Below are 27,231 nucleotides of genomic sequence, written 5' to 3'. Positions count from 1 at the left end.
ATATGCAGAGGGGCTTCTAGCTCCAGCTCCAGTTCGTTTCCTTTCTTTTCTCGCTTGCTCCATTATTAGCCACAACTTGTTCCGCGCGTCTTTATCTGCTTGAGCAAGATCTTGAAAAATACGAATGGGATTTTCTTTTAAAAGTAAATAAAGTTTAGCGCCTTTCCAAAATTTGTCTCGGTGCGTGTGTAAAATAAACTGAACAATCACTCTCCGTGGCTTTTGTCATAGTTCTTTGGACGGAGACGGTACACAATATCTGTCTATTTGTCATTTATGGCGTACAGAGTGGCTTTTAGCGAATCTACTTCTTTGTGATAATTCCACTGTTTTATAATTTCTCAATAATTGTTTTCCTAAATATCAGTTTCTTTTGACATGGTTTTCGATAGACTCTAATCTATTAATAGTAATAATCTAACCATTCTTTAAATCTCCAACTGCAGCTAGTAAGGATGCTAGGGAAACCTCCCCGAAGCACAACTTTTTTTGTTTTTTTTGGACGCAGGGCTTCCCGACTTCTTTGGTGAACTCACAGCGTCTATTTCTAAAGAATCCTTCACTGATAACTTTTCATGCATAGTTATGCATTTATTGAACTCCTGAAGAGGGCTGAGAGGTTTCCACTACTATATCTGAAGCTTTACTCACCAGCACCGCTTTTTGTGCTAGTGGAGGGCTGAGAGGTTTCTACTACTATTTCGGAAGCTTTACTCACCAGCACCGCTTTTTGTGCTAGTGGAGGGCTGAGAGGTTTCTACTACTATTTCGGAAGCTTTACTCACCAGCATCGCTTTTTGTGCTAGTGTAGTCTTAGCAGATCCTGATCGTATAAGCATTGCCAAATATCAAGTTTATTTATTTGTAACTGTATGAAACGTTTTGCGATAACCACAAACGTGTAGATCGTATTTGGCTTGTGTCATGAATCTTCATTTGGGTACCAAAAAAAGTTTTAAGTTTAGCCAATACCACCACACCTGCAACATCTACTCCACCAGTCGGATCTGCGAAGTGGACTGAGAACAGGATACACGCGCAGGGTAGTGGTGACGTACTTCCGGTAAGGTCTCAGCACGCTCTGCCATTTCCTTTCTCCATATTGCAGCCGTGATTTTTGTGGCGAATGTGAGAATGTCCGCGAAAAAGAGGTTCAGGCTTCAGCGTGCAGAGAGCTCTACAGCTGAACACTGTTGTGTACCTTTATGTTCAGCATCCAGTAAGTACAACAAGGTACTTAGTTTTCATACATTTCCCACCGATGCGGATACCCGATTTAAATGGATCGTCGCTATCCGGAGAGAGAGCTTTACAATTGGTCAACATACCCGAGTTTGTAGCCGGCATTTTAAAAAAGAGGATGTTCGCGAGCCGCGGTCTGAAACAGGGCGACGACTGTTGAAGAAGGGAGCGGTTCCAACGTTGTTTGAGTGGAACAATTTCTCCGTTCCACTTTCAAGACTGGAGGTTTTGGAGGAGAGAAAGCGACCGACGGAGGATAACGCACCGGGCGAGGAGAAGGAGGAGGATAATAAAATCGTCGAGGACTACGCTTTGGCTCCGACTGTTATAATACATAGAGTAAGTACAGATAAAGATTAAAATGTTATTTCTATAAGCAATAGAATTAATGAGTACAGCGGGAAAGCCTGTGGAAATGTATATCATAAAAATCTATAATGCATGTGCACTACGTAATGATTTAACATCAAAATTGTAGTAAACAGTAATCTCACTTTACTCATTTAAAATATCAAGGATCACAGAACGTGTGAAAATGAAGCCCGCAGTTTCTGTGACTCCCCATTACTGTCACAGATTTTTATACACTATGTTTATGGGATATACGAAATATTTACAGGCATAGAACTGTGTATATAGGAGACAATTAGATCACAGTATCGTCATGTGTTTCACAGAAACTTTATTTGACGAACGGGAACCTGTCTCATGAACGCGCCTGCACTGAACCTGCAGGATAACTTTTCCCTTACGCTCTAACTGTGAGGCTTTTTTTTTTTTGCTTTTCCTCATTGATCTGTAGCACTCAGTCCTAATGGTAACGTCTTCTTTCTTGGAATCCTTGTTTGACATAAAATGTTAGGAAAATTGTAACAATGACTGACACAGACTAATAACGTTACCAGTATCATACGTTAGCCTTGGGTAACACAAATATGTCGATACGTTCGGATCTTATTTTCGTAATTGTGGATGTGGCTTTAAACTTATAGTTTGAAGCCCTTTTCCATTTTAGCTTCTGACGTTTAGCACAGTGTTTGAATAATGCGACTAACGTCATTCACTGTAAGCCTGTGCACTTCTTGAAGCGATCTTTGTCGCTACTGGTTCATTTTTATATCGGCACCGGAAGTGACGCAGCTGGATGACGTAGGCTCCGAAAGAGCGAGCGCATATGAGCGCGCTTCACTGTGGTGCGTAAAAAGAATTCCTGGAAAATGTTATTTAATAATAACAGTATGAAAAAAAAATGCTCCAGTCAAAAATGTGAGGTGTTTTTTACAGATTGGAGGGCGCTCAATCCAAATTTAGTAACCTAATTGCTCTATCACAGGGTTTCTTAATTTTAATACTTGGGTTCTCAGACAAGTAAGTTTAAGGCCATAGCTGGGACAAAAGAAAAGGATTACCATCGTGACAACAAAGCTACACATAGACAAATGAAGCACTTTGAGCTTGGGGGAAAGCATGTATCAAGTAATTAATTTAATTAATGATAATGGTCATGTAATATCGTATTAGAAAATGTATGCATAGAGTAATATTAAGGCGCATTTGACAACTGTGCATGCACGGCAGCTCTAAATGGGAAGAAAAAAGAGGCACAAGTTATGTATACACAACATTCAAAGAAAAGTCAGGATTTCCAAAAGAAGACTTGATGGAATGTGCACATATTTAGGGCAACTCGGACCCATCCGTTAACATTTCAGAGAAATTGGGAAATTGTGAGACCCTTAATCAAGCAGGGAAATGCAACCAAACCAGCTAAAGGATGACTTATGCATATTGTGATTCATATCACTGAGCTATTATTATAATGCGTGTGTTGACGTGACAAGCATTATACCTCAAAGGGATGAATATGATGCACAGACTCTGTTTTAGGTCCCTTTTAAGAGAGTCAATGCTGCATATTTGCACCAAAGAACATTTTTTGTTTCTGGTTCGTTTATATCAGCTACCTGTTGCATCTTTTCAGGGAATGGCCAAAAGGCTGGGAATATCTTGGCCAAGCTTCAGCTCCATCATGCCCGCTGTGCTGGAAGCCATGAACGGACCAATGAAGCATTTTTGTACGGTGTGGGTGTCCATAACATGTTTTTGCAAGCATAAAAAGGCAATTTTCAGCAGTGTGTGGTTCTGCTGATGTAATTGGAACTCTTTACTGCACTTGTATTGCAATAATGGCACCTAGCGAGAATGATGTTGCTTCAGTTAACTGTCACCTTTTACATTTCAAAAACATTCTAGTCATCTGTGATGGCAAGATCAAAGCAGCAAAAGTTCTTGATTATGTTTCTTTTTTTTTTTTTTTTTTTTTTTTTTTTGAAGCAAAGTAGCTTTGGCAGACATGCTGGCTTGTTGGTAAGGTTAACTGGCTGAACCCTCAGTTTATCATATGGCCTGTACTGTTAGTTATAACAGCATTCACATCATTACAAGTGGCAGGTGGTAGTGGGTACCCGCTCAGATGCTGCTGCCTTTCATTACAAGTGCCAGGTGGTAGTGGGTACCCGCTCAGATGCTGCTGCCTTTCATTACAAGTGCCAGGTGGTAGTGGGTACCCGCTCAGATGCTGCTGCCTTTCATTACAAGTGCCAGGTGGTAGTGGGTACCCGCTCAGATGCTGCTGCCTTTCATTACAAGTGCCAGGTGGTAGTGGGTACCCGCTCAGATGCTGCTGCCTTTCATTGCAAGTGCCAGGTGGTAGTGGGTACCCGCTCAGATGCTGCTGCTTTTCATTGCAAGTGCCAGGTGGTAGTGGGTACCCGCTCAGATGCTGCTGCCTTTCATTACAAGTGCCAGGTGGTAGTGGGTACCTGCTCAGATGCTGCTGCCTTTCATTACAAGTGCCAGGTGGTAGTGGGTACCCGCTCAGATGCTGCTGCCTTTCATTACAAGTGCCAGGTGGTAGTGGGTACCTGCTCAGATGCTGCTGCCTTTCATTACAAGTGCCAGGTGGTAGTGGGTACCCGCTCAGATGCTGCTGCGTTGCATTACAAGTGCCAGGTGGTAGTGGGTACCCGCTCAGATGCTGCTGCCTTTCATTACAAGTGCCAGGTGGTAGTGGGTACCCGCTCAGATGCTGCTGCCTTTCAAGTGCCAGGTGGTAGTGGGTACCTGCTCAGATGCTGCTGCCTTTCATTACAAGTGCCAGGTGGTAGTGGGTACCCGCTCAGATGCTGCTGCCTTTCATTACAAGTGCCAGGTGGTAGTGGGTACCCGCTCAGATGCTGCTGCCTTTCATTACAAGTGCCAGGTGGTAGTGGGTACCCGCTCAGATGCTGCTGCCTTTCAAGTGCCAGGTGGTAGTGGGTACCCGCTCAGATGCTGCTGCCTTTCATTACAAGTGCCAGGTGGTAGTGGGTACCCGCTCAGATGCTGCTGCCTTTCATTACAAGTGCCAGGTGGTAGTGGGTACCCGCTCAGATGCTGCTGCCTTTCATTACAAGTGCCAGGTGGTAGTGGGTATCCGCTCAGGTGCTGCTGCCTTTCATTAATAAAGTATCTATCTATCTATCTATCTATTACAAGTGCCAGGTGGTATTGGGTACCCGCTCAGATGCTGCTGCCTTTCATTACAAGTGCCAGGTGGTAGTGGGTACCCGCTCAGATGCTGCTGCCTTTCATTACAAGTGCCAGGTGGTAGTGGGTACCCGCTCAGATGCTGCTGCCTTTCATTACAAGTGCCAGGTGGTAGTGGGTACCCGCTCAGATGCTGCTGCCTTTCATTACAAGTGCCAGGTGGTAGTGGGTACCCGCTCAGATGCTGCTGCCTTTCATTACAAGTGCCAGGTGGTAGTGGGTACCTGCTCAGATGCTGCAGCCTTTCATTACAAGTGCCAGGTGGTAGTGGGTACCCGCTCAGATGCTGCCGCCTTTCATTACAAGTGCCAGGTGGTAGTGGGTACCCGCTCAGATGCTGCCGCCTTTCATTACAAGTGCCAGGTGGTAGTGGGTACCCGCTCAGATGCTGCCGCCTTTCATTACAAGTGCCAGGTGGTAGTGGGTACCCGCTCAGATGCTGCTGCCTTTCATTACAAGTGCCAGGTGGTAGTGGGTACCCGCTCAGATGCTGCTGCCTTTCATTACAAGTGCCAGGTGGTAGTGGGTACCTGCTCAGATGCTGCTGCCTTTCATTACAAGTGCCAGGTGGTAGTGGGTACCTGCTCAGATGCTGCTGCCTTTCATCACAAGTGCCAGGTGGTAGTGGGTACCTGCTCAGATGCTGCTGCCTTTCATTACAAGTGCCAGGTGGTAGTGGGTACCTGCTCAGATGCTGCTGCCTTTCATCACAAGTGCCAGGTGGTAGTGGGTACCTGCTCAGATGCTGCTGCCTTTCATTACAAGTGCCAGGTGGTAGTGGGTACCTGCTCAGATGCTGCTGCCTTTCATTACAAGTGCCAGGTGGTAGTGGGTACCTGCTCAGATGCTGCTGCCTTTCATCACAAGTGCCAGGTGGTAGTGGGTACCTGCTCAGATGCTGCTGCCTTTCATTACAAGTGCCAGGTGGTAGTGGGTACCTGCTCAGATGCTGCTGCCTTTCATCACAAGTGCCAGGTGGTAGTGGGTACCTGCTCAGATGCTGCTGCCTTTCATTACAAGTGCCAGGTGGTAGTGGGTACCTGCTCAGATGCTGCTGCCTTTCTCCTTTCCCCCACTCCCAGAATGCAGAGGAGATGTGCTATAATGCTGAGCATGTTCCGGTGTGCTCATTTGCAGAGTGCAACACAGGACTCTGTCCCTCAGAAGGGAGGCTGCTGTACCATCTCATGAAGTTCTGCAGCATCGTGATTGCATATGTATGAGTTTGATTAGCATGGTCCATATATGGTTGTTTTAGGGTGACAAGCAGTCAGAGTTTGAGACGCATTCACGTACACACATTTACAAGATGATTGTGATTGATAAAGGTACTTTGTGTAGAAATGTGCATACGTAAAGTTTCATATATTTGTACTTTTTTGTTGTTGTATGCATTTTCCTTTTTTTTTTTTTTTTTGCATGCTTTCAAGCTCAAATCCATGCAGAGTTTTAAAAATGAGATCCCTGAACAGGACTCTGGCCCATCACAGGAACAAATCACACACACATCATATTTACATATAGTGACAATTTTCAGTTGGCAATTAACACAACTAAAAAAAAAATTTGCAATTAATTCTTTCTTGGCTTCAGCATGTCTGTTGTAATTTTCATAGATGTCATCATTTTCATTTTCTTCTTGAGCTTTTTCAAGTATTTCTTTTATGGTGTTATTTAATCACTTGGAGCATAGGGCTTTCTTTATGAATATTTCCATTATACAGTAATTAAAAATCTTGGGAGACAAGACTTTTATCCTGTGACAAGACTTGATCTTTTGAAGAGTGACACTCTCACGTCTGGCGAGATGAGACTTTGTGCCAAGAGATTTAACCATGCCTGGGGCTGGAAATAAAAGACAAAGAGTAGATGACAAAGTAGAACGTCATAAAGAATTCAAAAACGTTGGCACGATACACATGCAGAGCAGGTTAGAGATAATGGAAGTATGAAAATTCGAATATCTCAAAAAAACTGATAGTAAAGATCGCATTAGCGCAAACAAACGGAAATTATTACTTGGTGAAATAACGGAACAGCGAAAAGAGGTTGCATATATTGTTCGAATTGAATATTTAAGTCGGAGATTTGTAGATCGTCTAATTCATGTTGCCATCAGGGAAAAGTAGTGTTTCTTCCCAATGAAGAGGCCTACCTGCGAGAATTAAGATTTGTTGTTTGGTGAAAGTGAAATCCACATATGCTGTCACACTTGGGTCACAGAGTTGCACAGATACATAGGAGATTTTAGAGAGAGAAACGTTACTCAAACACTTCAGACAAACAGAAGTCTCTTTCAAGAGTGAATCGAGCTCCGTATGTAGTCGAAGGGGACAGTTCCATCTCTCAATTAAAAGCATAGAATTATCTTCCTCTTCCTAGGGGTGCGCCTCGAGAGCAGGACCCCCAACAGGAGGAGGAGAAGTAGCAGGAACAAAAAGGAGGTTAAAAAAAAAACCAAAAAACTATATTTGTTTCCCATTGTATCCCCGTTTTTAAGAGGGGGTTTCGGCGGAGCGACCTCGTCTCCTTGGGGTGCATTCAGCCCCCCTCTTCACAACACGAGCGGCAGAGCTGCAAAGTGTCTGGCATGTAGTGCAGGCCAGGGGTGTGAGGGTTGGTGAGCGAAGCGAGCAGGGGGAAAAGCCCCCTATTTTTTTCAAGAAGATTCAAGGTAGGATTCCTGGCAGGCAAACCCCAACAACAACTATTTCTATAAGACCATTTTCATTCAAAGGATGTAGCCCAAAGTGCATATTACATGCAAAAGAAAAACATTACATTTAGATAAAAATAATACACAAAAGTTAAATAATGCATACTTACATAAGAAAGATATATAATTAACAGGAATAGAGTCCTTAAAATATAAGATTTTTTTTTTTTTAATTTCTAAGTGACAGTCCGATGGTAAATTAAGCTGGAGAAAAAAAAAACAAAATCTGCAGGGCTTTCCAGGCCAAAAGACTATCCAGCCCCCACTGGGCATTCTGCCTAACGTTAGTGATCTTTTCAAAGGATTCCAACATGTTAGTTTTAATTGTAATATGCTTGTTTTTACATCATTGATCATTCACGTAATTTTGCTGTCCCTTTCCTGCCTTTTTCCACTGAATCTGATTGTGTCCGTTGAAGCCCATCCTGCATTAAAATAGCATCTAAATGAAGAAGTTTAAGCCACATCTCCAAATGACATGGTTCCTGAACGTGCCATGACTCGGCCAAGAGGGGTGACAATTCATCTATCTTATTTGAAATCCATCAAGCATTCCCCATTATTTGGAGTGTGAAATGGACGCTATATAGCGCCCGACCCGACACAGATTCACACTGAGGCACGTGTAAAATAAAATTATTTATTTTTTCTTCACCTGTGGGGCACGTCTTCCCTGTGAACCCCACAGGCAATACACAGTCCCAAACACACAACAGTCACCAAGCACTTTCTCTTCTGGCACCACCACTCCTCCCAGACAACCTTGTCCTCCTCCTCCACCCAACTCGCTGGCTCCTTTTATAGTTCACCCAGAAGTGCTCTAGGTGCTTGATCACCGAGCTCCGGCTGCACTTCCAGGTGTGGTGTATATGCTACCCACATGGGCTCAGGAGTCCCAAACACAGCACCACCTGGTGGTGCTTGCGGAACCCAACAGGGCTGCACCCAACTCCAATTCCCAGGGAGCCCTGAGGGAAACCGAGGCACTGCTCCACCCCAGGGGGGCGGCCATCTAGCATCCAGGGTGAAGTATTGCAGTGTCCAGGGCTGCTCCCCCTGAATATAGTGTGCAGGAGCGTCCCGACTGGGCATGGATGCCAACCGCCTGCCACAGGAGGCAGACCAATTCCGAATTCTTTCCACCACTAGGGGGCTCTGCCCCCTGCTCGCTTTGCTCGCCAACCCCTGGTGTTGGGAATGACAAAGAGCGTGATGTATGAATGAGATATAGAATAGTGTGACGGTGTAGATGATGCAAATAGAAAGCAAACAATAAAGTGTGTGGCACAGTGTAAAGGTTTATTTGAAAATTTCTTTGTACATGCCGTTTAAGTGTAAAAGGTAATTCCAGCTCAGAACTTGTAAGGTCATTTAAGATGGTTATTGTTGTGATCAGAGTCAAGTTTGTCAGAGCTTAGAAAGAGTTGTGTCTTTCCAGGAAGTAATGGAATGACTTGGGTATTTGTTTTCCACATTAATATTTTTTGGACATAATATAGTGCGTTGTGTTAAAAGGGGCATTTGGTCTAATGAGATTGCTGTTCCAAATCTCTCTGTAACTAAGTCGTCGCAGATAAAGGCTTGAGGAATTGTAATAATATGTGGCTGAAGTCCATCTGTATTGGTGAGTGTACCATCTCTCAGTTGTAATAAGCAATTGTTATGATCTGGTTCTGGACATCGTATCTTTTTTACTAACTGTATCTTTTGAAAGCAATGCCAATTGTCTGCGTATTTTAAGGTGCACTGAACAATAGCTGAGTGCATGGCATCTGGAAGAATAGCTAATCACTGTCTAAAATCTCCTCCTCATAAAAGTACCTTTCCTCCAAATCGAATATTATTATTCATAAACGTTTGTTCATGCCATTGAACATTCATCAATAAACAACATTTTTTCAAGACGGATGTCACGTGCAGTGCCACTGTTAATGTTCATAGTGGATTCCGATTTGTAGGATCTAATGTAGTTGATAAAGATTTCACTTTCAGGTACATCGTTAGTTATAAGCTTCTGTAGATATTCAGTATATGAATGTAAAGAAGGCAGTCTAATTTGACCCTTTTGACAACAACGTGTAAATGTATAACTTGTATTGCCAGTTGTTTCTTCAGGGAAGTGAACTGAATGACAATGATTGCAAATGACATTCATTAATCCGAATGAATTTTCCTGGTGTACGTTTTCCTTGTGCCGTTTGAGAGGCCCGTTGTTGCATGTGTAGTATTTGGGACGTGTTGTTTTGGAGCTGTAATCGATTTGCCTGTGCTGTGTGAGAAGCCCGTTGTAGCCTTCGCTGCCATTAACGTATGTCTGAGACGGGAGGTGTTTCGTTTTGAATCCGTGACTGTTGCGATGCAGCACTTTGATTGATAGTTTGCGTCATGTGGATCTAGGATGTGGATTTGTGCATATTAAATGAACTACAGTGATCCCTCGCTATATCGCGCTTCGCCTTTCGCGGCTTCACTCCATCGCGGATTTTATATGTAAGCATATTTAAATATATATCGCGGATTTTTCGCTGCTTCGCGGGTTTCTGCGGACAATGGGTCTTTTAATTTCTGGTACATGCTTCCTCAGTTGGTTTGCCCAGTTGATTTCATACAAGGGACGCTATTGGCAGATGGCTGAGAAGCTATCCAGCTTACTTTCTCTTTCTCTCTCTCTCTCTCTCTCTCTCTCTCTCTCTCTCTTGCGCTGACGTAGGGGTGTGTGAGCAGGGGGGCTGTGTGCAGCTGCTTCCTGAAGGACATGCTGCACGGAGCTTCGCATACTTAAAAGCTCAAAGGGCACGTATTGATTTTTTTTATCTGTCTCTCTCTCTCTTCCTGCTCCTGACAGAGGGGGTGTGAGCTGCCGTCTTCAACAGCTTTGTACCGGCGGTGCTTCGCATACTTAAAAGCCAAAAAGCTATATTGATTTTTTTTTTGACTGCTTGCTTTGCACTCCTTTGAAAAGGAAGATATGTTTGCATTCTTTTAATTGTGAGACAGAACTGTCATCTCTGTCTTGTCATGGAGCACAGTTTAAACTTTTGAAAAAGAGACAAATGTTTGTTTGCAGTGTTTGAATAACGTTCCTGTCTCTCTACAACCTCCTGTGTTTCTGCGCAAATCTGTGACCCAAGCATGACAATATAAAAATAACCATATAAACATATGGTTTCTACTTCGCGGATTTTCCTATTTCGCGGGTGGCTCTGGAACGCAACCCCCGCGATGGAGGAGGGATTACTGTATTGTAGGATCTAATGCAGTTCATAAAGTTTTTACTTTTAGGTACATCGTTAGTTAGAAGCTTTAGTTGAGCTTTGCGTTTTTGGAGTCGAGTCATTTTTTCTTTTAGAAATATGGATAAGTAATAAGGAGTATTGCACTCACTGTTAATATGGAGCCTTTTCTGCGGTTGAACGGTTAATAGTGCCTTATTGTAATGAGATCCACCTATGCTGCATAGCCGTCTATTTTGTTGTTTCTTTCGTGTTCGTGTGTTTGTTCCTGTTATCCTTTGCTTTTCGTTTTGTACCCGTGACCGTGTATTCATGACTTGTTTCTTTCTCAGCATGCGAAATATGGATAAGTAATAAGGAGGATCGCAGTCACTGTTAATATGTTTCCTTTTCTGCAGTTGAACGGTTAATAGTGCTTTATTGTAAGGAGATCCACCAATGCTGACACCTATGCTGTCTAGTGTGAAGGTGTTGATGTTCACTTTAGAATATGTGGCTTTGGGTGTCACTTCTTATGCATGTGTGTGTGGGGGGGGGTGAGGATTGTTCTTGCGCGAGCGTCTTCTTTCTTTTTGTGTTCCTGTGTCTTGTTGAATCCCCCTGTTTGTGTGTGTCCCGTCCCTTGCTTGTAGGGTCTGTGGGGTGGTTTTGTGTTCCATGGGCTTGTTGAATCCCCCTCTTGGTGTGTGTCCCGTCCGGTGCCTGTAGGAGGGGGGGGGGGGGTGCCTCGCTGTTGTGCGCGAGCCTCTTTTTTTTTTTTTTTTTTTTTTTTGGGTCTAGTTTCGTGTGCAATGTGTTTCGTGCTTTGCCTGCGTTTCCTCATTTCTCCATTTTTCCTGTGCTCACTCCTTTTTTCTGTGGTCTTGTCCGCCTCTCGCGGCCCCTCATCCGCCTCTCTCGCCCTCTTTTGTCCGCCTTTCTCGGCTCCTCAGCCGACTCTCGCGGACTCTTTTTGCGCCTGCGCAGTACGTCTTTTTGCAGCTACGGCCCATTGCCGGATGTGCCTGCGTCCATCATCCGGTTTAGCATTCTCGGTTAGTAATATGGATTACGTTTATCCTTGCTTTGACTCTCTTTTATAGTTTCGTCATTGGATGAGCTGCTTTTCTTGTAAGGTGTAACCGAGCAGTGGGTAGCGCTGCTGCCTTGCAGTTGGGAGACCTGGGTACCTGGGTTCGCTTCCCGGGTCCTCCTTGCAGCAGACCCCCGTGACCCTGTGTTCAGATTCAGCAGGTTGGAAAACGGATGGATGGATGGATGTAACTGAGCTCCTTAGGCACTAGTGATTGCAGTGCTTTATGTTCACAAGGAGAATATTTAAAATATGTGTTCTTTAGATTCCCTTACATTTTCCAATGTAGCAGATCTTCTTGACTTATCCTGTGACTTCTTCTAAGTACACAGCTTACAAAAAGGCAGTTTAGACCAGCGGATGCTTAGGTTTGCGATGACGGCAGCATATCATCAATTTAAAATCCATTTATAAATTTCTAGTGACAAGTCATATGCCACATCACATGTAATCTTAACATTAATAGATTTGTATAAAAAAATTATCCAAAATTAGTAACAAAAAGTGAGAAAACGTGGAAATTAACTAAAAGGCTAATCAATGCTATGCCAAGAAATTTGAAGAATATTTGAACTTAATGTTAAATTCGACTTCTTTGGTCGAATTAACGGTCTTCAATAAATGATCTATTTGAAGAAACATTCTCTCGCCCTTAGAGAGAGATTCTTAGTTTCCAAATAAAAAAAATAAAAAAAGTTGTTTCATAGTGTAAAAGTGAAACAGACAAACATGAAGGAGAGTTGGGGTCCCTGACAGGAAACCATGTGTAATCAGCAAAGAATGGTCTGAATAATGGAAGTTCTGATCCTTCTGCCTGAAAGATGATAGCACAGTGATTCAGGTCAACACAGCTGAGCTTTCTTTAGTGTTCTGTGCTGGACTGATGACTGACTTCCTGTTTGGGACAGATTGATATTCCAGGGACCAGAAGGGGAGGATAAGTGGATGGACTGTCCCGCTCATTTTTTCAACCCGCATATGGCCGTTTAAAACAAGTACCTGTAAAGCACTCCCCAAGCTTGCAATGTGTGACAACAGAGTAAACACTGGGAAACATTTTCTCCTGATAGCCTGAGTCAAGATCTTTTAGATCATTGCATCACACAGATTTTGCAACAGAGGTTGCCATATTGTTTTAAGGCCTTCACAGAAATTACTATCGTTTTTGTAAGAATTATGCAACTTCCATTGCAGAGGTTAATGTCCTCCATCCAACCTTAGTCACGGAGTCAATGGAGGATTCTGATTGGGGCGCTCGAGAGGCTGAGTGAGGAGTCTGAGTGTTTGGGCTTACGAGTGTCCTGGATAAAAACCAAGATCCAGACCTTTAATGACCTCTTGGGCACGGCCATCAGCAGTGTGTCTGTCTGCGGAGAGAGTGTCGACCTCATCGACAGGTTTACTTACCTTGGCAGTGACATTCATGTCTCTGGTGACTCTTCCTATGAAGTCAGTAGATGGATTGGGAGAGCATGGGGTGTCATCAGGTTGCTGAAAAGGGGTGTGTGGCGCTCCTGATATCTATGAAAAAGGATGAAGGTCCAAGTCTTTAGAGTCCTGGTGCTTCCTGTCTTGCTATATGGCAGTGAGACATGGACGCTATCCAGTAACCTGAGATGAAGACTGGACTCCTTTGGTACTGTGTCTCTTTAGAGAGTCCTTGGGTACCATTGGTTTGACTTTCTGTTGCTCATGGAGGCCCAAATAAGGCACATTACCTGCATTGTGAGGGAGTGTTGGTTACTGCATTACGGCCAAATGGAGCATTTCACCGAGGGTGATCCAGCTCGTAGGATCCTCATTGTTGTGGATCCAAGTGGTTGGACCAGGCCAAGGGGTTGCCCACGTAACACCTGGCTGTGACAGATAGAGGGTCATTTCTGGAGGGAGGGACTGGACTGCGTGTCTGCCTGGGGGGTTGCCAACCGGGATCCTGAGTTATTTAGTCATGTAGTGGGTGTGGCAACGAACTGTACCAGTGCCTGCTCCCCAACTTGACTTGTCTTGACTTATGCTAACTTTGAAATCACTTCAGTTTTTTTTTGTTTTTTTTGGGTTGTTATTTTTTTCCCAGCGTCTCCCAACTTGCCGGTATGAGAAAGTCCTCATATATGAACTACCATCTTGATGTCTAGTTATGCAAGATGTTGACCTTTCTGGGATTTATCTCCTATTTCTTGGCTCTCTAGACCTGAAAAGCACTAATTTTTAGGCTATTTTGGACCATGTGTTATGCAGAAAATGATGTTGATGTTCTGCAGCACAAATGATCAGAAGAACATTAAGTTGTGCATTCCACATCAATCGACCCCATTGGTTCACCCCTGAATGGGATACAAGGGGTCAAAATGTCTTCTTTTTGATTGGTAATATAGACGCGTGGAAGTGTCATTTTATGCTATTTTGAAGTTGCTGATCAGGTATATGAGGAAAATTCTGATATCTGATTCTTTATGGGTGGTTTAGCCCCCTAAGAGTCACTTCCAGAAGGTTAAAAGTAACACATTATAATCATAAGCATATGAGGTGTTGCTTTAGACTCAAGATCAGTCACACTGTTCCAGGGCGGTGCTGAGGTGTCACCCGTTGCATTGCTGCACTCGGGTCTCAAACCGGGGGGTTCATTATGCGGTGGGTGCGGCGACGCACGGCATGCTCCTAACCCCTTTCTCTTTCAAGCAGAAATGCCACAGCTGCTCCTGCGCATCCTAAATCGCACAAAAAAGTTTTCTCTATAGCTGTCTTCTCTACAGAGTAAATTGATTGTAGGTAACGGAGGATTACCTTAAAGTTACATTTTAAAATACACTAAGGCCATGATTTATTTCACAAATTAAATGTATTTGTATCGTGCATAATGTTAAAGAAAAAGTTTAAATGTTAAAAAAAAACAAACGGTAACATTAACTTTTAATATAAGACGATAGTCGGCACTAAATTACCAAGTACACATCTCCCCTTTCTACAGAGACACCATTGAAGGCGTTCTGACCTGCTGTATCTCCGTCTTCCTCGGGAAACGCAGTTGACTCTCTCTCCGCAGTGTCCTATAATGGATAATGTACCTGCGCTGAAAAGATCACTGGAACCTTTCTGTCTTCCATTAAATACGTATATTGTATATCAAGCATGGTATGTGCAAAGCCTACAGCATTGTGAAAGACCACTCCCCTGCTTCCCAGCATTTATTTGTCCAATTTACACCTGGCAGAAGGTTCTTTAGCATCCGAACCAGCTTCTACCCCTTTGCTGTCTGGACTCTGAATTCTGTGCTGCCCCCCTCACATATGCTCCTAGTAGTTTATTTATATGCAGTGCATGTATTACTACTGTTGTTTTTATTTATTGATATATAGTACTGTTTTGTTCTTTACTTGTCCTGCGCATGTTCTGTGTTTCATGTACTGCATATGTTGCTCAGCGGTCCTGGGGATCGTTATTTCGTGGCACTTGATGCTGTACTGTGTGTGGATGGTATGATAATAAAGACACTTGACTAGAAATTAAATACTGAAAAGGATGCGTTTCTTCCAAAACGTCAATACGCCTTATTTCAGACTTACTATGCTACTCGCAGATAAACGTTGACGATTCAAGCAGAATATCACAATGCTTTAACAAATTATCGAGTTATATTCTTTAAAGAAAAACGTTCTAAAAAGGAAGACCATACAGTGCTGATATATATATTTTAAGAATTACACGTATAGTACAGTAAAAAAGTGCAGCATAGAATATGTCTATATTGGCAGCAACGAGAGTCTGAATCACTATCTGGCATCACAAGCGAAGACATTCTCGATAGCTCAAAAAAGTAAATTAAAAAAAAAACATCGGAGTTTAGCTCGAAAAAGTACATAAAAAAGGCAGAGTTTGGAATGCAAAATTAAATTGGGGGGAAACTTTAAAAGTTCAACCTTTAGTGTGGAAATTGTTTTGCGCAAGCCCCTTTTACTCCACCCACCATCTGCATTTACCGCGCGAGACTACCCGCACCAAGCATTCTTGAACGCACGGGGCGGGCCAAATTGTCAATCCTCCAATCAAAGAGTCTACTTTTCCGCTCCCGAACCAATGACGTCAGCGATTCGCTCGCCGAGTACATTTGCAACAAAGCGCCGATAACGCCTGTGTCTTCTCACAGTTTTTTTTTTTAATACTTTTAATCAAGTATTTTTTTGTTTTACTGCCTCATGCAACCATGCCCAAGTGCATCGCCCCAGGATGCCGAAACACTTCGGAAAACACTGTGGGGGTCAGCTTCTTCCGACTGCCCTTGCAGAACGAGGCCCTTCTGCGCCAGTGGTGCGATAATCTAGGCATAGTATCGCCTTTGCATCCAGGACGACGGGTCTGCTCAACGCACTTTGCTCCGGATTGCATCCAGTCCAACCTGTGGGCCCGGTACATGGGGACCAAGTCTAAACGCAGACTGATTGTTGGTTCCGTACCAACCATACCCTTTCCCGAATCGAACCAGAGACGGGTGGTGGAACCGCAGCCAAAACCAAAGGTACGGCCCGCTATGACCGGAAGAAGGGCGCAGAACTGTTGTATAGAGTCAAAAGCGGGAGCGGGAAAGCTGGGTGATTTTAAGGGTGGTGCACAGTACACGAGATGGGTTGTGCCTCAGTGAGCTCAGCGGAAATGAGTCCATTTGTGGGAGTGTCATGTGCGCCGCTTGTTTTATGGCACGGATCGATGGCTAACAGATCGGAAAATAAAATGTTTTAACTCCTGTAATGGTGAGGGAAGGAACATATCCCTGTACCAAACCGGGGGGCAAATTGACCACAACCGATCTTCGTGATGCCTTTTCTGTTGTTTAATTTGTATGTTAACACTTTGTATTTAAAACCACGTGTTCACTTTTTATGTGCGGTAACCTGCATTATTTGGCTGACTTAGCCTATTATAATCGGCACAGAATGTGATCCGTTTATTTCAGTCTTCATTACACGGTTTTTAAAAATGATATTGAGTAAAAAGGTTTCATAGGAATGACGCTAGCGTGAGCTTGCGGTATATTGGTAAGCACGTCGTCGAGATGTTTACTCAAGTATGGCAATTAGAATTATGCTTTAATCGTCTTTTTGCTAGCATTTAACGAGTGTAATGCGTACGTCGCCGATTGGGAAAAAATGGCTTACCAGGCACAATGTTAAAAACTTTTTCTTAAATTTGCGAAAAGTGTTAGGTTCCACCGAGATTTGAACTGGGATCGCTGGATTCAGAGTCCAGAGTGCTAACCATTACACCATGGAACCACATAGTGAAAACAGTTTACGGTCTTGTTGTTGTATGTTATACAACTAGTGTACATACTGTACTGTATTTTTCTATTGGGCATTTTCAAACTGAGTCCACAGGGCGCCGTGGAACGAGTTGCTTAATTTGCAAATTGTAAGAGCTGCAAGGGGTAATTTTGGTGAATGTAAGCACCTCGAGCCACTAGAAGATTAGAACAAGCTGTCCTTGAATCGTCTTGTCAAGTCTTTACTCAATGTGGTCTCCTGACTTTGCTGTGGGAGAAAGCGCCTTTTAGTTTTTCAGGGAGGTGAAGTCTCAATAATAAAGTAGTTACATCAGGAAGTGCACAAAGGCTGATTACCACTCCCAAAGAATTTGTATTATAAATTTGTTTTTATTTACATTTAATGTATTGGAACTGGAAGGGGGACCGGAGGGATCTTAGTTTTGGTTTGGGGGGCCTTGGGATAAAAAAACAATCGAGTAGCGCCGCTATTGGTAATTAACTAGGGTTACATAATTATAGTTTGTAATTTTACATATAAAATTTTTATATAATACACGGATTGAACGTAACACATTACATTGCACCGACTCTATACAAATGAATTAAAAGGGTTGTATTTATTTCATCTTAAGCTTTTATATAATGCACTGAGCGGGCTTAACACGTTCCATTGCACCATCCATCCATCCATTTTCCAACCCGCTGAATCCGAACACAGGGTCACGGGGGTCTGCTGGAGCCAATCCCAGCCAACACAGGGCACGAACCAGTTCCGGGCAGGGTGCCAACCCACCTCAGGACACACACAAACACACCCACACAAGGGCCAATTTAGAATCGCCAATCCACCTAACCTGCATGTCTTTGGACTGTGGGAGGAAACCGGAGCGCCCGGAGAAAACCCACGCAGACACGGGGAGAACATGCAAACTCCACGCAGGGTGGACCCGGGAAGCGAACCCAGGTCCCCAGATATCCCAACTGCGAGGCAGCAGCGCTACCCACTGCGCCACCGTGCCGCCTTCCATTGCACCGACTTTCGTTAAATGATGTACTGCATGTGCATACAAGGGGAATGAAGACCGACTCTCCTTTCTACTGGAGTAGCAAAGTATGGTCAGGATGCGGCAGATGATCCAGTCTGAATGCAAAGCTTTATAATGAATAGTTTAGATGTCGTTCATACGCATGCTTAATTTTTAAGATGAATTTAACTAAATGTAGCCAAATTATATTACGCCACCTTTGAGTCATTTGTAATTTAAACTGCATTGCTTGTCTCATTCATGACATCGCCTAGTAATTGACAAATGTGTGTGTTCACTAGTATCGGGGGTGTGGCTTCAAAGGCTTAAACCTCTGATATATTGTCCAATCCGTATAAGGCCCACCCCCACCAACTAATCGATTATACACGTGCATGAATGTGTCCAAAAACCGTCTTCAATTTTCCGGTATAACCCAGATTACATCCGATTTTAGAAACGCCCCTGGCGTTCACCCTGTGATGGAATGTCGCCTCGTGCTTGCTCGGATTGGCTCCAGCTTCCCCTGGGTAAGTGGGTTACAAGATGGACGGATGGGTACGTTTATGTTTGACGTTAAGGCTATTTTAATATCAGTGGATTACTGTAATTTGACAAATTGCTTGTTGATTTGATATTTTTATATAACACATACTCACACGAACTCCTTACAATATACGCCAGTTGGGCACTAGACCATGTAAGTAACGAAAGCCTTAAAATTAACGTGTCTTTGCGGTGGTAAAGCTCACAAAAAGCAAAGCATGTCGATTGCATTTTACAGTTACATTAACAACAATACAAGTGAGACGTTAATAATATTAGTGAACATTGTTTCTAACATTCTCGTTCGCAAATGAGTACACGCTTTCGGGCAAGTCGTTTGAAATAGCAAGTTTAAAATGGTGCGTGGATGCGAGTACCCGGGTGTACAAATAAAATGAGAAAAACGTCCAAATGCAGTTTCCGTCATCACGAAATGTTGAAACTATTGCGGGTAGTGATGGTGTTAGCCGTGAATACTCCACCTGAAGAACTTTGCAATCTTGATTTACGAGTATGTAGTACTCACTTTGCTGAGAATGCCTACTCGAAACTTAAGAGAAAAAAGAAATCGTGTTTCTGACCGCGCTTTCCAAAATTCAATTACAGTTTCAGATGCCCAAATGAGTACATGCCCCTCAGGCGAAAGTGGAAGTAAGATAAGACTTGATAATGGTGGGTAGGTGACAAGCAAGACAGACAGAGACGACCGGCAGGTATATAGGTGCTGAGACTACTATGGCTTAACGAGTCGGGGTGACACGCCACCCAGACGTATTTTGGTATCTGCCTTATGAAACCAGAGCTGGTCTGACGTCTGTTGAAACAGGCGATGGCACCTTACAACCCGGAATGATGCATTAATGACAAACTGAAAAAAGCTGTCAGATTGGCCTTCATAATTGATCAGGGATGGAAACTCGCCCTTACCGACTTCGAATCGTCCGTGTCAAGTGAGTAGACATTAGCTGGCATTTGTACCGCAAGTCCTCCTGAAATTGCTGCAGATAAAGGCTTAAACATTGTCCGTCCAGGTCGGATTAATGAGAACGTCTTCGGCTAAATGTTGGGGTAATCATTAAAATTGATGAATCGACAACAGAGTAAATTTGGCTTTTTTATTATTTATTTAATTAAGATCTACAAGTTAGATGGCTGGCCCCGCCCTCCACAACTACCCCGCGATCCGGAGAATACTTAAGCATGTTTGAGACTGTATCGTGTAGTATTTTTTGAACTACATTAACCAGCATGCCGTGCAACGTAATTGGTTTCCGATTGGAGGAAATTAGCCGCGGCTCGGTCAATGAGATGGCTCGGTCAGTGTTGTAGTTGCCGCCGAAGATGGAGACGACGTGGGTATGCTGCGGTCGCCGTATATAAGGGGACTCTTTGAACAAGTTGTTGCTGAACCATACGTTACCTGTATATATATATATATATATATATATATATATATAAAAGGCTGTAAAACGTTAGTCTTTTTCCTCCTCCACAGTACAACATCGTCAAATTGCTGTATCATAGCCAATGTATCTGGAGATCAGTACATGATCGTGTGAACAGTTGTACGAGAATTTGTGTCGCACTTTGTATTCGTGTTAGCGTGGCAATAATGAAAGTGTGAGGGCAAGAGAATGTGCCTCTTTTGTTTCTACCACCTCCCGTGGACGGAATAGGTTGGTTTGTCGCTTACTGCGGCAAAGCCGGTAAAATAGGCGTGATCCTGTGAGACTAGCCCTTTCTCTAATGCCTCACTTGGTGTCAAGATTTCATCCACATTTATATCCATCATCCACTGATACGTTTTGGTCTCTGTAGCCAAAAGATTCCAATGGCCACGGTTAGACATTATTGCCAGTACCTTGTAACATTTTTGCAGAAGTTAGTCTTACTCAAAACATGTCTCCCATTAAAATTGAATCGAATCCTCCTCATTGCATTTTTGTGTTTATAAGAATTATTATTAACTCTTTGAAGTCATTGCAGTTTTTTGTCCATCGCCTACTTGTCTCACTGGCGCAAGAAACCCTCACATATGATGTACCGTTTGATTCGCCTTGGTGTCTAGTTATGCAAGCCTTTTAGGGTTAGCTCCTGTATTTGGCCATTGTAGACCTGAAAAACCCTATCCATCCATCCATTGTCTCCCGCTTATCCGAGGTCAGGTCGCGGGGGCAGCAGCTTGAGCAGAGATGCCCAGACTTCCCTCTCCCCGGCCACTTCTTCTAGCTTATTACGGGAGAATCCCAAGGCGTTCCCAGGCCAGCCTGGAGACATAGTCCCTCCATCTGCTCACTTCGCTCTCCAACCCCCGGGCCTGCACGACTTGCTAGCCGCTTTGTGGTTCTGCCACTCACTTATGGCGATGCAGATGTAGAATTTAAACAGATTATTTTCATGGGAATGGTTACATATGCATAATAGAACTAACTGTTTTACATTACAGCGAGTAATTAACCATAGTAAAAAATATTAAAACGTAATAATTTGAAAGTAAATTATGTTTCATATTGCGTTAGAGGTATCCGTTGCGTAATATGATTTCGTTCTGTTTCGTTTTGTAATTAACACGCAAATCCTTTTTAAACTTACACTTTTACTTTAAAACTTCAATAAAAACAATTTTTTTAATTAAATTTTGTAAATATTGCATTGAATTTTGATTCTGTTTTTGGACTTTCTTTGTGACAACGCCACGTATAACTGCCCGTGATTGAATTTAATTTCTTTCTTTCTATTAAATAAAACAACTTTTTCAAATGTTTGGCTCTGAGATTTGGTAATTGTCTTTGCAAAAGCTGTTCTAACAGGAAACTGTAAACGTTTAATATGAATGGCATATCAAGATCTCCTTTGTTGTCTAATGTTATCCCCTGAAGATGTGCTACGTTACCGTTCTTGGATACATCCTTCTTTCTACAGTAATTCGTGCGTAGGAAGACCGGATAGTGTTGATGGTTGTAGATATTCTATGCGATATTGTAAGTTGATGTTTTCATCTTCCACACAATCACCACCAACTGTTTCAGCATAGTCTATTGATATGCATTTAACCAATTAATCGTGTAATCGATCAACATTTTTGGCGTTAATTCGTTTGACTTCATCGTTTCTTGGTGCTAGGATTCCCTGTGTATTCATTTTTTCTGTTGATAACCCTTTGGGATGAAATTCTTCAATAAGATTCGGACATAATAGAGTTTTCTTTAATTGTGAACTTAAAGTGAGGAAAACATTAAAATGTATAAGAGCTGAGAAAGCAGGAAGTGTGTCTGTCAAAAACATTCACACAAATGAGTGGTGAGAGTACCGTGTGCATTGTTAAATATGGTTGAGAGGAGTGTGTGACTTGAAAAAAGTCTTGTCTCATCCCAGGATTTTTTTTATGTAATTGTAAAAATTTCTAAAACCCTGTTTTTGATTTGTCATTCTGAGACATTGAGTGTTAGATGATCAGGAAAAATGAGATTAAATGATTTGGCACAAGGCTGCACATTATGTAAAATAAGCATTGGGCCTTAAATTCCTTGGTGTGTAGCCTGACTATTTCGCCTATGAAAAGGGTGTACTGTACGACAAAAGTGGCAATGGCAGTGTTACCATCACACACGGCATAACTGTGAAGTCTGTTTTATACACTATTAATTCATAAAATAAAGGAATTGTGGCTTCACTTGGGACCGAAAGTAACAATGTTCATCAGACATATTTGAGCACCACTTGTGAATTGTATATTAATTGAATGAAAGTGGTTTCTGTTCATAGAAGCAAATTCAATTCAATTGTGCCTTTATCACAACATGTGTGCAGTCAGTTTGTGCAGATTACTTTTAAGACAATCCACAATTGATAAAAATTGCCATTTGATTTTGGTCTTCTCACATTGTAAGAAATGTATCTGGGTAGCATCTTAGTATACATTTTAATCTTGTACACGGAGCTTATTGTGCTGGCACTTTCCTGCTTTTGTGGATGTATAGTAGCACATCAAGCAGTGACACTGAATACATTTAGGCGCAATCAAAGGTAGTCACACTCTATAGAGTATCTGTATGGATTTTATAACGCCATAACTAAGAGTAGGAGAAAGCAGGCACAAATGGGAGTACATCAGCATTATTTAATTTTATTTAATCATTCCAAGCACTGATTGGTTGCAGATAAAATGATGTACTGTAGCTCAGTGATGACTGCAAGATTCTTGACCAGTCTGCTAGTTCGTGCTGGAAAGCACTTGTGGCCAAACCCCCTATGCAGTTAAAACCTGTAAAGGAGGAAGGATATTATGATTGATTCTATAATGTAGGCTTTAATTCGGCACACAACTATAAGAGGACAGCTCTAGGAAGTTTGAATTGGCTCTTGAGCAAGTCAGCATCTTGAGCCAAAAATCTGGGGTACCTCAAGTTTGTGTTCACAGAAGTTTTGTTTCCTCTGTTCTCCTGTGGTTTGTTGTAAAGACATCACTCACGAACATGGCTACATTATGTGGTGATTAGATTGTGATTATTTGTATTTTTTTAAGCTGTAAGTGTTTATTGGAGTGTGGTGATAGGGAGGAAGTAAAGGTTTGTGCGCAAGCACAGACTTTTTTAAGTTGATTTGAGATTTATAAAGAAGCTTGTCGTGAGACCTGGTGTATTAATGGAATCTGATTCATGAATTAATTTTTTTTAACATGTATATGCTGTTTTTACTATTTTAGCATCAGCACAATTTTAGTTTGGAAAGTGAACAATGTTTTATACATGAGGCATCTGATCTTTGTAGGGCTGGAAAATATACTACCATTTCACTTAATTTTGTACCTTTTTTGAAACTGGTAGTATGTGGATGCTTCATAATGTGGGAGGTGTTGGCCAGGATTTGGATGAGAGAGTCTTAAGTTATTGGTTATGACAGAAACCTTTGTAACTGCATTAACACCACTGAGACCAGTTATTCTATTCAATAAAGCAAGTAAATTGTCTTACCTTGCATTACATAGCACAGTCGACCCTTGATATACGACCGGCCTGACATGCGAACAACTTGGTTAATGACCAAAGTTTTTGTTTTGAATTACGACCAACATCTTGTGTTACGACCTGAATGCGGTCACGTGTATCCGCTTGTGCGATTGTAAACAAACAGCCGAGAGCGTTTATAAGCGTCAGTCGGAGGCCAAATACATGTGTTTGTGAACGTAATTTTGGTCAGTGCAGTGATTTATATAATTTGATAATTGCTAAGGAAGGAAGAGAAGGTAATGAAGGTAAAGAAAGTGATCACAATCGAAACAAAGAAGGAAATTGTGTGGAAATATGAGAGTGACGTTCGTGTGACCGATCTCGCTAATATGTACAGCATGTCGAAATCCACTATCTCGACAATTTTACAAAGAAAAGATTTGTATAAGGAGGCTCCTTCCAAACAATAACCACCTTCCATTTCATTCTCCTCCTCCTCCTTCCTTCCTGCAAGCCAAAGATGTCAAATTAAATGGTGAGTACAGTATGAAATTGTTGTTTCTGGTAGGCTAGGCACTTTTTATAACTTTTTGGTTAGTACATTAGAAAAATTATTGGTGTTTTTGGTAAATTATCCACATTATACAACCCTTTTTTATTAAAAAAAGTTAAGTAAGTGTTGCTATGGGAGGTTCGGAACACATTAAGGGCATTTCCATTATTTCTTATGGGAAAAATAGTCTTGACTTAAAACCAACTTGAGTTACAACCAGCCCTCGTGAACGAATTGAGTTCGTAAGTCAAGAGTCCACTGTACTAGCATTTCTAAAATCCAATTCAAGGTAAAAAAAGCCAAAATGAAACAACTTTCTCAAGAAGCATTTCAGTCTGTTGCTTTTTTTGCCAATTAGTGTTTATACAAGACTAATTAAGGGTAGACTAAAGGACTTTACCTATTGAAGGAATGACTGCAGAAAATTGGGACTTTACAGCCACATTGTGAATAATGAATTAAAAGGCAATCCTCTCAAGTAGTAATAGCCATTAGCAGCATTAATAATGTCTTGGCTGTATGGTTACATCAATTTAATGGTATCTTGATAAGAAAGTTATCAATTTCTATCAAAAAATGAAAAATTCTAGACAATTCCAAATTTTTGGTGTGCTAGTGCATGCTAAATTTCATCAGATAGAAATCTGCCCAAGTCCCCTTATTGTGCAGTATCTGCCCTTCCACCTAGTTTGGCATCATCCGCGAACATAACCAGCTTATTGAATACCAGCCACTGTACCTGTCGAACACAGGTGGTAATAAAATAATTTACAAATATTTGCTATCTCTTGCCCTACATGTACTTTCAGTGCCAATTCTCAGTATAAACATGTCTGAATCTCTCTTCACCAGCATTCCCTTTCTCAAGCGCGTTCCTGTATTGCCTGCTTCTCAGACTATTTTTTGTGATGCCTTTCTTACGTCCTGTCTATCTTTGTATTTTCCATCTTTGAAGGCAAATCTCTCGGCGCGTGCCTTTACTCTCCCTTCTGCGTTTCACACTCGCACTTCCTTTAACGTTGTGCCATCTAAGACAAAGTCACTAATCACACTGACCTATCTGATTGCTCTGAGACGCTGGATGTGCAGACCATAGTGTTCTGTTATATTAGTGGAGATTCTTGTCCAGGTGGTTTATGTGTATTAAAAAGATCATCAGCTTCAGTACTGACCCCTGCAGGACACCACTTTTAACATCACCTAATAGAAAATGTGCAGGATAGGTGTATATGCAACCTCAAAGTGGCCCTGTGTGTGAGTGAGAGTGTGCTCTGTGATGCTCTGGTTCTCTGTCCAGAGTTGGTGTCTGCCTTGTGTATGATGCTGCCAGGGTAGGCTTCAGCCCCATTGACCCTTTACCAGATTAAGGGGGTTTACTGATGTTTGAGTAGATGGTTGGTGGACATTTTTATCCAAGGCAAACATAACATTCACATTCAGATATTCTGTGACACTTCATAATTTAATCAAAACAAACAAAACATTTCAATGTAATTGCAAATGGACTGGAAATTTCTGTGTTTACGGAAAAAAACTTATTTTGTTGTGAATATTGTACGTGTGTATACATGTACTTTCATGCATATATCTCTCTATTATAAAAAGAAAAAATCTTGGAAGGAGATGATATGTGATTTTTTTGGAGAGACACTTACATGTCCCGCGAGACGAGTCTTTGTGCCAAGAGATTTAACCACGGCCACAAAGAGTAGATGACAAAGTAGAATGTCGTAAAGAATTCAAAAACGTTGGCCCAATACACATGCAGAGCAGGTTAGACATAATGGAAGTAGGAAAATTCGAATCTCTCAAAAAAAGGATAGTAAAGATCGCATTCGCACAAAAACAACGGAAATTATTACTTAGTGAAATAACGGAACGGCGAAAAGAGATTGAATTTATTGTTCAGATTTAAACTTTTAAGTCAGAGACTTGTAGATCGTCTAATTCGTGTTGCCATCAGGTGGAAGAAAAAAAGTAGTGTTTCTTCCCAATGAAGAGGCGTATTCACAAGAATTAAGATATGTTGTTTGGTGAAAGTGAAATCTCACGAGAGAAAGTTTCAAGCCCCGCAAGACGAGCTTATGCCAAGAAATTTGAAAAAGTCCTGCGCACATAACCATGCACACAGTTAAATCATTTCTCATTAGTGTGAATGCTATTGTAAGACACATTTTTTGTAGAGAGAAAGAAATGATATTCACTGACGGGCAGTTATACGTTGCGTTGTCACGATTTAATTCCACGCACGGAATCAAAATTCAGTGTGATATTGATGAAAAGGTAAAAGCGAAAAGAGATTGAATATATGGACATAGGTGATATGAGAGAAGTAGGTAGGTATGTTCACCTCTAAACTTTAAGTCCGAGACTTGTAGATCGTCTAATTCGTGTTGCCATCAGGGAAAAGTAGTGTTTCTTCCAAATGAAGAGGTGTATCTGCAAGAATTAAAAGTTTTGTGGTTTGGTGAAAATTAAATCCACATACACAAGTGGCAGAGACTCGAATTTGCAGGTGCGGAGTGCAGCCCTTTGGCGAGTGAAGCGATGAAAAGAAAGGAATGGATTTTTGGAGACCTGAGAGGCAATTACATCATTTGTGGCAGAACCTTTTTTTTGTTTGTGCCCAGCAATGCATGTATTGGTAACTCCACTGGGGGGATTCAGTACCTGTCACTTTGCTCAGGTTTTAACAGTTCTTGATGCTTTTGTTTTCCTCTACTCTGACACTGGTTTGTTGTTACTTTTATTATTTTATTATCTTTCTGATTTCTAATGAATGTAATGCAATAAATAAAGTCTGTGTGTATAACATTTTTATACTTTTCTATAATGCATGATATTTTTTGGTTTTAACTTTTGTAGAATGTGTAAGTATGTCTAACGTCTTCCTAATTTAAAAGCAATTTAACAAAAATGTACAGTACTGATGCCTATGTTTAATATGTATACTACCATCCCAATCCCAAAAATCTAAAAGGGCATTAACAATAGAGAAGAAAAGAGACCCAATACTTCAACATCTTTACTCAGTTGTGTAATACAAAGCT

The 27,231-nt window shown here is 41.9% G+C and overlaps 1 protein-coding gene and 1 non-coding gene across 4 annotated transcripts in view; one reads left to right on the top strand and one right to left on the bottom strand.

Moving 5' to 3' along the window:
• The first annotated feature begins 1,119 nt into the window (after positions 1 to 1,119).
• Positions 1,120 to 27,231, top strand: part of l3mbtl2 (L3MBTL histone methyl-lysine binding protein 2) — an 88,091-nt gene continuing 61,979 nt past the window's right edge. The window contains exon 1 of one of the 3 annotated variants that reach the window (XM_051934776.1): positions 1,120 to 1,581. In XM_051934776.1, coding sequence (XP_051790736.1) covers positions 1,135 to 1,581 — 447 coding nt within the window. In that variant the 5' untranslated portion in view covers positions 1,120 to 1,134. Of the gene's footprint in view, positions 1,582 to 15,909; positions 16,365 to 18,428; positions 18,664 to 27,231 lie in introns of those variants that run through there. The other 2 variants (XM_028815167.2, XM_051934777.1) reach the window with 2 other exon arrangements.
• Positions 17,047 to 17,118, bottom strand: trnaq-cug (transfer RNA glutamine (anticodon CUG)). Its single transcript has one exon. It is a non-coding gene; the product is annotated as a tRNA-Gln (tRNA).

This window comes from Erpetoichthys calabaricus, chromosome 12 (genome assembly GCF_900747795.2).
Source record: "Erpetoichthys calabaricus chromosome 12, fErpCal1.3, whole genome shotgun sequence".
In the NCBI taxonomy this organism is placed as follows: Eukaryota; Metazoa; Chordata; class Cladistia; order Polypteriformes; family Polypteridae; genus Erpetoichthys; species Erpetoichthys calabaricus.
This window is presented reverse-complemented; position numbering and strand designations above follow the sequence as displayed.